This window comes from Euleptes europaea, chromosome 5 (assembly GCF_029931775.1).
Source record: "Euleptes europaea isolate rEulEur1 chromosome 5, rEulEur1.hap1, whole genome shotgun sequence".
NCBI lineage: Eukaryota > Metazoa > Chordata > Lepidosauria > Squamata > Sphaerodactylidae > Euleptes > Euleptes europaea.
The window spans coordinates 34,792,157-34,807,448 of record NC_079316.1 but is presented as its reverse complement, the minus strand read 5'-3'; the positions used below and the strand labels follow the sequence as shown (position 1 = coordinate 34,807,448).

General features: G+C 39.7%; 1 protein-coding gene across 1 annotated transcript in view; it reads left to right on the top strand.

Annotated features, from left to right (window-relative positions):
* ATP1B3 (ATPase Na+/K+ transporting subunit beta 3) overlaps nucleotides 1-14,878 on the top strand; it is a 53,350-nt gene extending 38,472 nt beyond the window's left edge. Inside the window, exons 4-7 of the mRNA XM_056849710.1 lie at nucleotides 3,712-3,896; nucleotides 5,760-5,810; nucleotides 11,825-11,911; nucleotides 13,751-14,878. Of these exons, the coding sequence (XP_056705688.1) occupies nucleotides 3,712-3,896; nucleotides 5,760-5,810; nucleotides 11,825-11,911; nucleotides 13,751-13,921 (494 nt within the window). The 3' untranslated portion in view covers nucleotides 13,922-14,878. The remainder of the gene's footprint in view (nucleotides 1-3,711; nucleotides 3,897-5,759; nucleotides 5,811-11,824; nucleotides 11,912-13,750) is intronic.
* Nucleotides 14,879-15,292: the final 414 nt, after the last annotated feature.

The window sequence follows — 15,292 nt, the reverse complement described above, 5'->3', positions numbered from 1 at the left end:
TTGTATCATTAAGCATGAATGGCCTCCTCCAGAGGCCTCGGACTTGAATGTAACCACTTACAGTGAATTTTAGGTATTTAAGCTAGCAGTAGTTCTCTGCTGTGGTGTCTCTCTTCAGCTTGCTTATTAGTGTTCAAGAATGCCTACTGTAAGTCCCTCACTGGTCTTCTTGGATTAGTTCCTATGTATAAGAGGTCATGGTTGTCTGTAACAGGAATAGACAACCTTTTTGGCCCAAGTGCTGAAAAAAATGCATCTACCTGTGAAACTGTTGGTGGGCTAGCTAACAAAAGGGGGAAAAGATAAGAGGATTATACTTGGCTCTAGACATGTTTGGAGCAAGCCAACCCCATCAGTGCTAGCAGCATCTCAGGGACGTGCCTTGTACTAGGAGGTGATGATGGGCAAAGCCCATGCCTGTTGTCTTCACACTGGTGGCCCCAGCAGTGCTTCTGGGGCCTCAGTTGCTTGAGCAGAGATCTGGCCCTGGATACCTAGTAAAGTAGTCTGGTGTGTTGATGTTGGCACACGTGCTGATGGGTTGCCTTCCCTAGTCTACAGTTTATTGGGTGGTACAAAATAATAAAATGTTAGAATTAATTACCACATGTTGCAACTCTGAAACATCTTATGAGCATCATCTGTACCATTCTGCTCAGGAAAATAAACAGTATTTTCTAGGTTCTTGTAGGTTATCCGGGCTGTGTAACTGTGGTCTTGGAATTCCAAGACCACGGTTACACAGCCCGGATAACCTACAAGAACCAATGAACTCTGACCGTGAAAGCCTTCGACAGTATTTTCTAGCTTGGAAGTTAGCACATGTAGCTTAGTTCTGTGTATACTAGCACCACTCATTATTCTGATTTGATCACTCACTACAGGTTTCACTTCTTCCAAATCCCCTGCTCTCTGTTCTACTGGTTTGCCTTTCACATTCCTTGGGAAGAAAAACTGTTGTTAGTGCCTGTTATCTGCTGAAGTTATAATCATTTTTCAGCTGTGCTGATGAAACACAGCGCTGTTATTGAGAGAAGGCTGCCTACTCATTACTCATCCACTTCCTGGTTTAATCCTTTGCTACCTTTATCTGGAAGGCTAATAATACGCTTTGTTGGTAGCAGTTGAAGACACGCTTTGGAGATCACTTGACACTTCCTTTTAGTTTATTCATATCTTTTAACCGAGTGTTATATTGATCTTTATAACCATGCTGGGTGCTTCTATAGTATTGTAACAAAGTGCCTGGCCTCTGTGCCAGTAACAAAATTGGCACAACAGGGCCAACTGCAAGGAGGCCTTATTTTTTTTGCTTATTAGGGTGATTTCTTGCACACAATTTCCAAAAAGTAGGGGACCTCCCCCCCCCAAAAAAAAAAACCCTCACCATGTCCTCAATCAGTCCTTATTGAGTCCTCACCAACAGACAGGCTAAATGGAAGAACCACATTCAAGTGAAAGGAAGGAAAGGAGAGGTGGAAGGAGGAAGATGAGCAAGTGTCCTAAATCTCCCCCTTCCGAACATAAGCACTGTGGGACTGTTGCCCTATAGCTTTACAAAGGACTGTATTGGCCTTGTAGAAGGTCCAAGCCTCTCATCCAGGCCTCTGCAAGGCTATGGAAGATTATTATATATTATTTGTATAGCAGTATGCCATTACAGTGTCTTTATAGTTAAGATTATCATATAGTGCTTGTATCGTCAGGACAGGGGGAGGTGTAAGATCCCCAACTTCCCCCATTGTTCATAGAAAAGTATTGTTTTTTGTCTCATAGAAAGTCATAGAAGTTTTGTTGGTGGTGGGGTTAGGGGTAACAGGGAACAAGTTTCTCACCTCCTCCAACCCATCTTAACGAAAGTGCTGTGGTGAAGTACAGAATAGCCTTATAAATGACAAGGCTAAGTCTCTATGGTTACTAAGCCCTAATCCAGACCTTTGCAAGGCTATGGGGCAATCTTCCTATAGTTGTTTACTACGGAACACACTTACACTCAGATTTATGAGGTCTCTGACTGGGGAATGGTAAGACTGAAATGGGCTTTCCGAATGATGCCCTGGAAGCATATTGGCAGCAGACTGGTTGCCTTTCCAGAATGTGCAGGGAATGGCAACAAAATCAGTTTTGTCATAGGCAAACACATGGCTGCTTTTCTTTACAAATGAACCGTGTGAAACATTTGACATAGCCTAATTTAAAATGTGGCTAAAATATGCTTCAGGGACTGAGGCTGTCTTAGGGGCTGCCATTTGGGTACCTTTGCCTTAGAAGGACTGTTGATACAGAAGGTAGGGAGGCAAGTGTGTCTCTGTGTGTGACAGGCATATTACTGTGGCGTAATTTAGAGAGGAAAGCTGCATTAGTGGCGTTCATACTACCAGCCGCAGCTTTTAAACAGGCATCTGGGATAGCTATGGCAACATAATTGGAGTTGAGTAGAGGGAGGGCAGGCCAGGGTACAGTTGCAATTTGCCATTTATTACCAGCAGACTAAGGCAGATTCTCCAGAGACAATGGCAGAGCTACAAATGGAAAGCAAATAACATGTTTTTTAAAAGAGTGAGGACGTTAAACTAGTCTCAAGTTTGAGTCAAAACTGGAAAATTCTACCTTAAAATGCTGGATCTGTTGTAAATACCATCAGTTCGGGCTCCTCGGTGAAGTCATTTATAACTTTGCAGATTGTGAGCATTTCAGGCTGTGAAGAATTGTCTACTTCTAGTAGAATAAATTGTTCATGGTCTTTACCAATAGCTCTCTTTCTGTTGCTTTGCTTTAAAAAAAAACCCCTAAGAGGATTATATTGCTGTCATATGCTCAAAGTTCAAAAAATGCCCAAGTGATAGACATGCAGATAAGGAATTCAATATATTTTTGGTTTGTCATTGACAAATTTTGTAGCAGCAATTGTGCAGGAAGGAGCCCCGGGGTGCAGAGTGGTAAGCTGCAGTACTGCAGTCAAAAAATCTGCTCGTGACCTGAGTTCGATCTTGATGGAAGTTGGTTTCAGGTAGCTGGCTCAAGGTTGACTCAGCCTTCCGTGGTTGGTAAAATGAGTACCCAGCTTGCTGGGGGTAAAGTCTAGATGACTGTGGAAGGCAATGGCAAACTACCTCCTAAACATAGTCTGCCTAGTAAATGTTGTGATGTGATGTCACCCCATGGGTCATTAACGACCCGGTGCTTGCACAGAGGACCTTTACCTTTAGAATTGTACAGGGCATGTGACTGTGAAAGATAAAACAAAGATCTTGTGGCTGTGTTGACATGCAACTCCAACTTTATAGAGCAGAAGAAACAGTCCTGTTCTATGTCCCATCGACACTGAAGCTTATATTTGACTGGCCTTCACTAAGGGGCCAGATTTCTTTCGGGTGTCAGTCTCTTATTAAAGAAATGTTTTTCCTTGCTGTTGAAACACGTTGTCTAGGTTTCTCCTAACACACTTTTCTAATAGCATTGAAAAGCATCTGTGTAAAATATTTCCTCCTATTTTCTTCTATCCTTCACTTGACATTGGGAAATAATACTTAGCAATAAATATGGAAGAACGCATGTGATTTGTTATGTAACTTGTTTATCTCAAAGTCTGCAAAAACATTTTCTTCTCTAAAACCAGTGAGAATCTGAGAAATAATTCTGTAGTTTATGTATTTAATTGAATGAGAACATAACGTGATCCATAACATAACATTCAATTTCCTCCCCTAGCTTATAATGAATCGGAGCAACCCAAAAGCATTCCGTGTACACCAGGACAACTCTTTGAACAGGAGGAGAGTGTCAAAAAAGCATGTAATTTTAATCGCACCAGCCTGGGTCTGTGCTCTGGACTAAAAGATGTCACTTTTGGCTATGCCAAAGGAACACCCTGTGTTGTTATAAAAATGAATAGAGTAAGTATGATAACTTTTTTTGACTTAAACTGAATAGCAGCTTGCAATAATGGGGGGGGGCTTTTGTAACAATGGATGGCTTCAAGCCTCTCTTTAAGCAAACATTCTCGCAGATTCCTTTGGTAGGGTGCTCTGCAGATGCATCAGGCAACCAGGCATGGAGCTGCTCTTAACTTTAAATCATAAATATTTTGCATGCTTCTGTTTTGTGTGTTTGAGACTGAGTCAGGCTCACTATCTTAAAACTTTATTGCACAGAGGAGTTGCATCTTGTTCAAGTTCTTTCACTTTGATATTCCTTTCTACTTAAGAAACCATGTAACTTTTGTGCTTAAAACATTACAATTTAGGCAGTGTGTATTTTGGCTACATGCCAGTACTACTGCTTTAAAAAGTAAGAGGCCTGCCTGGGTCACACGTGCGATTATCTGCCAGTTGGCCTGGAGTGTTCTTCACAAAAACGCACAGCCTCTTTTTAATGTGTCTTTCTACAAAAGACGGTGAAGTCTGTAAGTTGAACTCTTGAAAACTATGCTGCCGTCAAAGTATTACCTTATTCAGTAGTTGACTGCATGTTATGTGACATGTTGCCCGCATATGCCATCTGGATTCAGCCATTAATGTTACATGCCTAATTTGAAGTAATGAACTGCTGCTGCTCAAAATGTCATGTGGAAGTGGAACCCTCTTGGGTGCTGTTGTGACTGCATTTTAAAATGGGACAATATTAAAATACCTGAACCTGCCAATTGCTGATTAAATTGTTTTTCTTTCCCCCTTATTGAAAGAATGAAATCCAGCCTACATTGTTCACTCAGTCTCTCAATTATGCTGCATACTACAGCCCCCCTCACACATGCTGTTTGTACTTACAGGTCCCATGATTCCCACTACAGCCCCCCTCACACAAGGGTTTTGTTCTTACGGGCCCCATGCTCCCCACTACAGCTCCCCTCACACAAGGGTTTTGCACTTACCTTTCCCATGATCCCCACCATAGCTTTCTTCAGTGGCCAAAGTGGTTTTCCTCTTTCCTTTTTCACCAGCACAAAAGTTTGTTTGGCTCGAACCCACTGTATGAGAAAAAATATCAGTGCAACCTCAAGGCAAGGTTTGAATATGTTGCATACCTTGAAAAATTGTAAGGATGGAATCCTTAATGAGATGTTCCCTGAATGAAACTGTACCAAACAATGACCTCACCTTTCCAAATCTTTTTAAAATTAAAACAAATCAAATAAAAAACAAAGGTCTAAAACACAAATTACTAAATATGTAGACATCAGAATATACAAGTGTGAACTAACTGCTCATTCTAGATAAAAAAGCATTAAATTTTTCAAACTTTTGGCTGTGTAATAGACTGGTTACTTGACACAGATGAATGCACTCCATCAGCTTTTCCAACCACTCCTCCTTCAGGATTATATTTTTCTTCCAATTTTGGGCAAGTATTAACCTTGCCAGTGTTACAGCTTTAAGCACAAATTCATGGACTTCTTTTGGCAGGAATCACCTTTCCAAAAGTTACTGGCAGTGATGCTAGGGAAGGGGAGTGTGTTGTGTACATATATTAAAAATGCTATTTTAATAGGTGCGTTAGTGAACAGCCTGACACGTTTGGCATGGTTGCGCCATGCAAAGTGCTACGTCTTCCAACTTGGAATATACAAGCTTGTAAGTCAGGAAAGTCACTTTTTTCACAAGTTAAATTATAAAAATATTCAACTGTTAGGTACAAGGAAGTGTTGTTAAGACTTCTGCAATAATTTACCATGTAATTGTATGTTGTTGTAAATGTGTAACGTTTATTCCATTCACCCAGAAAAGTCTTTCTAACAGTGTTTCCCCCCCGTGTTTCAGATAATTGGACTAAAGCCTCAAGGAGACCCATACATAGAGTGTAAACCTAAGGTGAGAATTTGAAAATAAGTATGGACATATACTTTAAAAGGGAGTGGAAAGCAAGCATGACATTAATCACCCCCTTGCCCAGTTTGTATGCTGCCTCTTCGGAGCTGCTGCGGGCAGCTCACAACAATAAAATAACACCAAACAGACAGTTAAAACAAATTTTACCAATAAAAACAGATCAGTCCAGCCAGTAAAAAAATGCAGTATTTGTCAGTAGTAATTAGACCATTAAAAAGAAATAGTGCTTTTCATGTTTGGATCAGTTCACAAGAAAGGTTGCATTTTTTATATTTACTTTTGTTTTACTTTAATCTAAATTTTGTTTTGTTCCATTTCATAACAAACATTTTGTTTTTGTTTGTTTTTTCTCCATGCTGCAAATGCACCTTAAACAATATATAAATGATGGGTAAGACATGAGCATTGAAATAGTTTAGATTAAAATCTTAGTGTGTGCATTATTTCTCTATAAGCAGATTTATCTTCTATTGTAGCTATACATTTTACATGAGAAGCTAATTGCAGAGGTCCCTGTTCAGACTTAGCAAATTATTTCTAATTTTGGAAACAGATGCACGATCACTTGTGTCTTCTCTATAGCAAGTACTGCCCTCTCTGATACCTGAGCACATGATAACTCGTAACCTTGATTACAGTGTTACCATGTATGTCCTCAACTCATTTGGAGAACTTTTATTAAAACCCAGATTCCTGAAGTGGGTTTAGGTGTATACCTGGTTTCATTGTAACCTGAGTTGACAGTGGTCTCTCACACATAATCAAACTGGACCAGAGAAGGGTGTGCATAGCTTATCCCAATTCCAAAACTGGAATTAAGTCTGAACCAGGCCTCAGAGCTATTTTTGATTTATAGTATTAAGTATAATTTAAAACAAATAGAAAAAGTGGATATATTTGCAGCAAAAATGCAGTACATTGATCTATCAAGGGTGTTCCTTTAATGGCCATATTTAGCATTTCAGTTGATCTGTTCTAGAAATATAATTTTAGTCTTTTTGTCTGGAATACCAGTTTTGCTTTCTCCATCTGAGTACATATCATCCTGGGGAACTGTGTCCGTAAAGATGCTGTACAATTTTGATAATCCTTTAAATCTGTTCTGCTGTGCTAAAATTATCTTAATTCAGTTGTTAAACTACACTGCCACCAGTTCTCATTTACAGGTATTATCATAGGTAAGGTGATCTCCAATTTTGCCCTCAACTTTGTCAGATCAAATGTTGACATATTACTCTTAATGAATAATAATAATAATAGAACATTTATTAGCATTTTCCCCAACCCTGTAATTATTCTCCTTCTAATAGCCAATTATTTGATGCCATCAAAATTATGCAAGGAGGGGCCTATAAAGTAAGTTTCTGCAAACTCAGGGGGCACCTCAGGTTTCTGGAAAAATACTTCCCCAAATATTTTTAGAACAAGATTTGGGGACTAAAAAGGCACAAACATGGAAAAGTGAACTGATGTTGTGGGGCAATAAACCTTAGGGTAGCATTTTCAGTTGCCAGAGAAACCCACATTGGTGCATGACAATGGAAGAAAGTGAAGGGGGTGGGAAAGAACAGGAGCTGGAATAGGATGGAGGAAGGAGAAACATCAGAGGCTGCCGAGAAGACAACAGGTGGGATGAACAGTTGGAAGAAAAGACCAGGTGGGGGTTGGGTAAAGGGGTAAGGAGAAAGAGAGATCACAAGGGAGGGTGTCAGCAGTGGGGAACCAAAGAGAGAAGGCAACGAGCTGGCAGTCAAAGTGTGTGTGCGTGTGTGTGTGAGAGAGAAGCAGGGGCAGCAGTGGAAGAAATGGGATTCTTTGTGGTTCCCTCTTTATTATCCCTAATAGATATAATCACTATCTGTGACATCATCTTCTAGCCAGAGCTCTGTGGTGTCCTTTCTAATATGGCCCAGTGTTTTAAAGGAATAGTTTTGTCTTGTTGAGTTGTCCAAGTAGAGATGGTATCCTTAGGATAACAACCATTCGTACTTTCCTGCTTTAAAATTCCCTCATATTCTGAAATATTATGTACTATTAGACCACTCTAATGCCTTCCATTTCATCACACTTGTTTGGAGTCTTGGAGTCTTGTTATTACATATAAAACGGTCACTGCAATTTTTACTATTGAGGGTGGCTTTAACTTACTGAATGCTGCCATTATCAGTGACACCATATTATCCCTAGGAATTTTCATGGACAATTCCACACCAATGTGTAATTTTCTTCTTTTCATTCAGCATTATACATCTTAGTAATTTCATATTTATTCTCCAGGCTCTGTGTTAATACCTAAATAATCAGACTTTGTTTGATTTGTTATAGCAAGCTATCTTTCTAAATTAATGGCAATTAACTTGCTCACAGAAGATCTAAGTTGTGTTTTTTTTAATATCCACCTCCACAGTGTCAGCTTATATTCACTTTGATGTACCTTGAATCTGTATGGGTCATTTTATGTTCTTGCCACTGTTGGTAGATTTCTGTACACAAATGTTTGAGCTGGAAAGTGTCAACCTTGCCCTACTCCCTTTAAAAACATAAATATTTTGTGATTAATCATCAGCTTAAGTGGCAGTCAGGTATTTTAGTTATGTGGTTGACAACTATGGCCAAACACCTTCATAGTTATTCTTTATGAATGGCCATTCTATCCTGCCTTTACCACATAAAAAGGTAAGTGTCTTATCCCTTTTTGATGTGGCAGTTGTTTTAGTACTTTCCTAAACATTTCCTTAATATAATTTACCCAATGTAGGATTTAATCGGTCAACATTAGGAGCTATTAAGCTTTCCTGTGCCAATGACGCGTTCCTGTTATTTTATCTGTTACAACCACTTCCTCAGTCTGGCCTCTTAATTTTCAGGGTTCTAACTTAAGGGAAGTGTTATGTTTTTGTACTTATAGATGGGTTAATTGGTAAATTCTACTTGATTACTTTTTAAAAATTATTTGTCCTTGATGTTCAGTGTAAGCCACTGGTTCCCAACCAGGGGTCCGTGGACCCCCAGGGGTCCGCGAAAACTAAATTAAGGTCCGCGAAACAAAGTTATACACCCATAATAAATTAATATTTTCAATTAAAAGTTCTCTATTATAAAAATATGTATTCAAATATTATTCTAAGCTTAATGTTTAACAGTTATGATTAAAGTTTATTTTCAAATTCTCAGAATTTTTATTTTGAACCTTGGGGTCCCTGCACTGAAAAAAAAAGTCCTAATGGTCCCTGGTCAAAAAAAGGTTGGGAACCACTGGTGTAAGCGGTAAGGGAGCAGTGGTTAATTAATAAAACTTAGGAAAAGTGATACATAAGCGTTTAGTTCTGTGTGCTGCTTCTTTCATTCTCATCCATAAAAGAACCCTGTTGAAGCAGACCAGCATCATTCTCACATTATTGGTAGAAGAAGGCAGAGCCCTGAGGATTAAGAGAGTTGCTTACCTAAGACGAGCCATCAGGTTTATGATTGAACTGACTATCTGGCTTCTTCGCTGATGCTCTTAATCATTATGCTACCCAAGCCCTAAACGCTGGGTTTGTAAAGCATCCACATACAGTCACCCCAGTCCAGCAATCTGCTCCAGTTCCATGAACATTTGTTGATGCATGTGTGGAGTTTCCCAGCCTGGAACCGTTTACTGTTTCATTTTGGCAGAGGGACACAATCTGTGGTTACATGTCTCTGTGCTTGTGGTCCACTGAAGTTACAGGAGCCCTGGTGTGTGCAAAAGACAGTGTGCTCTAAAGCACACAAGGTTCTTCAGTTAGGTCAGCATGCTACAAAAAACACCTTGTTTACTTTGGCAGGTTATCAGAAGGAAGCACAGTTTAATCCACTCTCACGTACATGATGATTAAGCTAAGAACCTCTCCAAAGCTTAGTATTTTTAAAGTCAATTTGAACATTTAAGTATGGGATTGGCCATCAGAAATGTAATATTTTCCTCCTTAGCAAAGTATCTGAACTAATTCTGTTGGCTACTCCTTTTCCTTTGCCAGCCCAATTTAATTCTGAATGAAAGATGCAACTCTCACCTTGTGTGACCTAATAATATTCACTTTATCTTCTTGTGCCGCTGTCAGCCCAGCAAGAATCTTGCCTTTAAAATTGGGACCTCTCTAGAGAACTGCTGTTGTTGCTGGATTTAATTTTTTTGTCAATAAATTAAGTATTTCCAAACATTTGTACTGTATGCTAGATGTTGACTTCTTCAAACCGCATTTCTCCCCCTCTCCCTGGTAGTTTGATAGAAAACATAGGTTGACAAACATAAGCCTTTCAAATATCTGGAAAGGCAGAGAACGGACTTTGTTTCACAACATGCTAACACAATTATCTTAACAAAGTATTAAAAATAATTGTTAACCCCTCATTGGTTAGGTCTGTACAAATGAAAGAACACATTGCCAAGAGCAATTTTAAAAATTCTAGGAGGAATCTGTGTGTGTGAACTGAGAGCTCATGAATCTCTGCAGTGACCATTTCTTCAGGTATTTGAAGGGCTTAAATGTATCTCTAAGATTGCAGAAGTTGTTGTGGTTAAGATTAGTATACTCATGTCAAAAAGTATGAATTTTGTGAGTGGATGCTCTTTGAGAGAAGCTGGCAAGAACAGTGTCTATGCTAATTCTCAGTTTTATCGAACTGTATCAAAGTATATGCTGTAGTTGAAACACATCTTACTCCTTGTCTACATTGATACTCTCCTTTGCACTTAAAATGCAGTCACTGTTTTTGTGCCACAAATATACTTGTATAAAATAGTAGCCCATTAGAATTTGTGGATACTTACAGTGCATTCCTAAGCTTGGGGATCGAATCACCTTAGGAGGCACAGTGACCCCTACGCTGGCCTCCGTGCCACTTGCGCCATGCAAACTGGCATGGTTGCCAGCATGGTGCCATTTGTGTTGGCCCCCCTGAATGGCCACAGCAGTGAGGCTCTAGGACGCTCAGTGCATTCCTGAGCTTGGGGATCGAATCACCTTAGGAGGCACAGTGACCCCTACTCCGGCCTCCGTGCCACTTGCGCCATGCAAACTGGCATGTTGCCAGCATGGTGCCATTTGTGTTGGCCCCCCTGAATGGCCACGGCAGTGAGGCTCTAGAACGCTGGCGTGGCCTCCCACTGGCATCCTCCTGGTGCATGTCCTCATGCCGCCGTTCCAGGGGTGGAGCTGCCATTAGGCAGTTTCTTAACCCCTTTCAGGCCGGGAACTACCCCTTATGCTGCAGCTGTTTCTTATAGGGCATTTCCCCCCATTTTCAGTTTTCCCACTGGAAAACCCGCTTTTTTATGCTAGTTGCGGCCACAAAACCTCTTTGAAGGCACCACGGCGGTGCCGCAGCCACGCTGTCCCCGGCCACTGCAGGGCTTAGGAATGAGCTGTAAGTACCTCTAATAGAAGCCATAAATGTAAAACACCTTCAAAACAGGCATGGTATTTATGTATGACTGTGGATTGGACCAATGTTCTATGAGTGGCCTTTGCTCACAGAACAGAACTTTCCTGGTTACCCTGGGGTTCAGGGATCCCCTGAGAATGGTGTTGAGTGTGACATGGGGGTCTACAGTGGGAGAGGGGAAATCAGTCATATCCCCTGCCCCCAGAAGCAGAAGATGATCTAGTTTGTTGAATAAGGGGTACCAGATACCTTTAAAGCACTCTCAAGAACAGAAAGATGGGGTATAAGTGAATAATTCAAACTTCAAGGGGTATGTGAGATGCATCCCACTCATTCATAGGAATTCATGCTTCAATTTTACCTCCTTTGAAAAATGTAACATCTTAGATTTTTAAAAATCTGCTTCATGGCTGGACAAATGTAATTTTGATAAACAGAGTTTTAACTTTGTTACATGGAAAGCTTGTTGCACTTGCAAACTTGTGATTTCTTGTATTATAGTTCCAGTTCTTAGGTTGCTACGCTAAATACCTATCACAGTATTTTTTTAAAAAAAAACCTAATTTGTGTTGCATATTCATCTCTAGGAAGAAAACAAAGTACACATAGAATATTTTCCTGCTGGGGGAAGAATTGATCTAATGTATTTCCCATATTATGGGAAACGCTTACACGTGAGTATTTTTCATGTGTAGTATTCTGGAAAATTAAAAAGTGAATATTATTCCTTAATCACTCAATTATGCTGCATTTCACCTGAAAATCTGTTGTCTTTGTCCATGAAACAATTTAGCATGAGGTATTAACAACATCAATATATTTATTTCTAGAGTACCCAATGCAGGCAGCTTACAAAGTAAAACCTAGACAAAGATTAAATGGACATAAGTCTGACATCAGAAACCACAATATTCAAAAACCAGTGGGAGAACATTTCAACCTTCCAGGACATTCTGTTGCAGATTTAAGAGTAGCAGTTCTCTTACAAAGGAATTTCAAAGGGAGATTGGAAAGAGAAACTGCTGAATTACAGTTGATATTCAAACTAAAGACAATGCATTTACCTGGGCTGAATAAAGACCTTGCATTCATGGCTCATTACCAATGCTGATTTCTCCACACCCATCTCTCCCCTGGACATCACAGACTCTTCTGCATACCACACCTAATCCCATCACACCTGCTATTCACATTTACATACTGTTAACATTTACATACTAATGCTTGTCTGAATTCACTCTCCTCTACCTAAAGACAGATGGATTCACATTCTAGCTGTATCTGAAGAAGTGAGCTGTGGCTCACGAAAGCTCATACCCTGCCAGAAAATATTTTTGTTAGTCTTTAAGGTGCTACTGGACTCTTGCTCTTTTCTACTACTGCAGACAGACTAACACGGCTACCCACTGTGAAAGTAAAACCTAAATATCATGACACAGCATAAAGCAATAAAAATTAACAAACTATTAAAAACCCAGCCAGAGCATTAAAACAGCATGAAACAAAGACTAGGGCACCATCTGCACTGGAAGAAATATTTGACTACTCAACAAGTTAGTGTTGGTTTTTTATTTGTTGTGCCACAATTTGAACGTGTGACCATCTGGCTCCAGGTTTGCCCCAATGGAGGGAGCAGAGTGTGATTCTGAATTGGGCTGTAATTTTTAAATGCAAGTATAAGAGCTATTTATTTACTTAAAACATTTGCATTCCACCTTTCCGCCCAGTTATGGCCCTCAAGGTGGTAAACAACCATTAAAAGAGAGCCAGTGTGGCATAGTGGTTAGGAACAGTAGACTCTAATCTGGAGAACCGGGTTGGTTTCCCCGCTCCTATACATGAAGCCAGCTGGGTGACCTTGGGCTAGTCACAGTTCTCTCTGAATTCTCTCAGCCCAACCTACCTCACAAGGTGTCTGTTGTGGGGAGAGGAAGGGAAGACGATTGTAAGCCAGTTTGAGACTCCTTAAAGGTAGAGAAAATTGGGGTATAAGAACCAACTCTTCCTCTTCTAAAAAGACATTTAAATCCACTTAAAAATAGTACGTGTGTGTGTGTGTGTGTATAACAAATAAAAAGGAGGGTCAGTAATGGAATGTCAGACAAAACAGAAGAGTTTTCATGCCCTGGCAAAAGACAGCAATTGAAGGGAATAGTGTTGAGCAAACTGTTCACAGCTGGCCACTGAGCAGTATAAATATAAATCCAAAATTAAACTAGTGTGTCATGTTATACCAGTTGTCTCTTAACACAAATTTGTCTATCTTTAAGCAACAGCATTAATCGTGCAGTCCTAAGCAAATATGCAGGGGTCTTAGAAGGCTGTAACTGTTTGTCAGATTGCACTGTAAATCTGCAACTTAATGCCAGCTTGTTTGGGAATAAGTTTTATTAAGCATTCTGGGACTTACATATAACTACATATGTACCGATCACATAGTTGTTTCTTTCACTAGTGTTATTAAGCCAACTTTTTAAAACCCGGCTGTTTTCTCTCTCTTTTTTTGAAACTAGCCTGGCTACTTACAGCCACTAGTGGCTGTCCAACTGACTTTTAACTCAACCAGTACCAAAGATGATGTAGCAATTGATTGCAGGATCATGGGATCAGAAAATTTAAGAAACGAAGATGATCGTGACAAGTTTCTGGGACGAGTTTCCTTCAAATTTCAGATATCTGAATAGTGGCCGTCAGTATCTTCACGAAGTAAACCTTTGGGGGGGTGTTTTTTGTTTTTGGGTTTTTTGTTTTGTTTTGTATCAGCGGGACCTGCCATTCTGGGAGACAAGACCACCTTGGAGAAGCTTGGGGTGGAACATGGCATTCAGGGTAGCATAATGTGCTTCCAAATCATGTTTTAAATCATTCACAAAGTAACTGCCTGCCATGATTTTGCCTGCCCTGTTGGATCAATGTACAGACAGTTTGTCATTTTAGGGACTTGTAAATAGCTTCTGGAAATGTAATAATGGTGGTCTTTGTTCTGTTCCAAAATGTGGGCTTTATCCCCAAGTGAGTGTCTCAAACGTAATGTGCTGTGCTATGTAAATATTGTATTGGTTTAACACTGGTTTAACTCTCATATCAGTACCAACACACTTTTAAAGAGTAAAATATGAGATTTAAAACTACCTGACCCAAAATAGTGAGTTTGTGTTTGTGCAGAGACAGCTTAAGTCCTGTATTGGGTGGTAGGTAGTAGGAAAATATAAAATGGATTCTAAGTGTTAGTATTGATTTGACATTATTTAAGTACTGAACTAGTCTGTTGTGCTTGTCATTGTACAGGTATTGTGTGTACATGTAATGTTTGGTCTAGATTTGGTATTTTAGTTGAGGAATTGACTGTTACCGTATTGTTAACTGCTTGCTGTATGTGGAGCACAGATAAAACCAATACAATGTCACTTTTTAAACTTTTTAGTTGATCTATCAGTATGAAACAATTTCTTTAAGATGTTTATGGTTTAGAAACCTGGTAACAATTGTACTACAAAGCTGCTTGAACGAAAAGACCTCACTATGTGGGAGTAGACTTATACTTTCCAATTAAAAAACCCCTGAATGGAGAAATGCTTGTTAAAAATTTAAAGCTCCGTAAGGATTGTCTTGATTAAACATTCCTTTGTTTAATTTATAAAGTTTCAGGTGGGTTTTATTCTACATAATTTGTGTATGAAATAGTGTGTGCTTCTGCCTATGGGACAGTAAAAGTCCAATGTTCTCTTAACTGTTTAAACCAGGTCTCAGGAGGAAATGATCTTTTCCCATTTGAGTTAACTATACACAGTGCTTTTCCTAAGTTAGGGGGAAAAAGTGTTTCACAACTTTCATTGAAACATACCAGTTAAAACTCACCAAACAGATTTTCCAGTGAGGAAAGGAACTTCTCCCAGTAGAACAGAAGTTTGCCACCTCTGCTTACTCCTGCTTAAAACTGCTGAGATCCCTGAAATGGTAGTCCTAGGGGTCTAGCATGGGAGGGAACGGGAGGCCTGTAGTAGAAGAGGGAAATCGACAAAAATTGTTTTTTTCCCTTGCAGTGCCAGAAAACC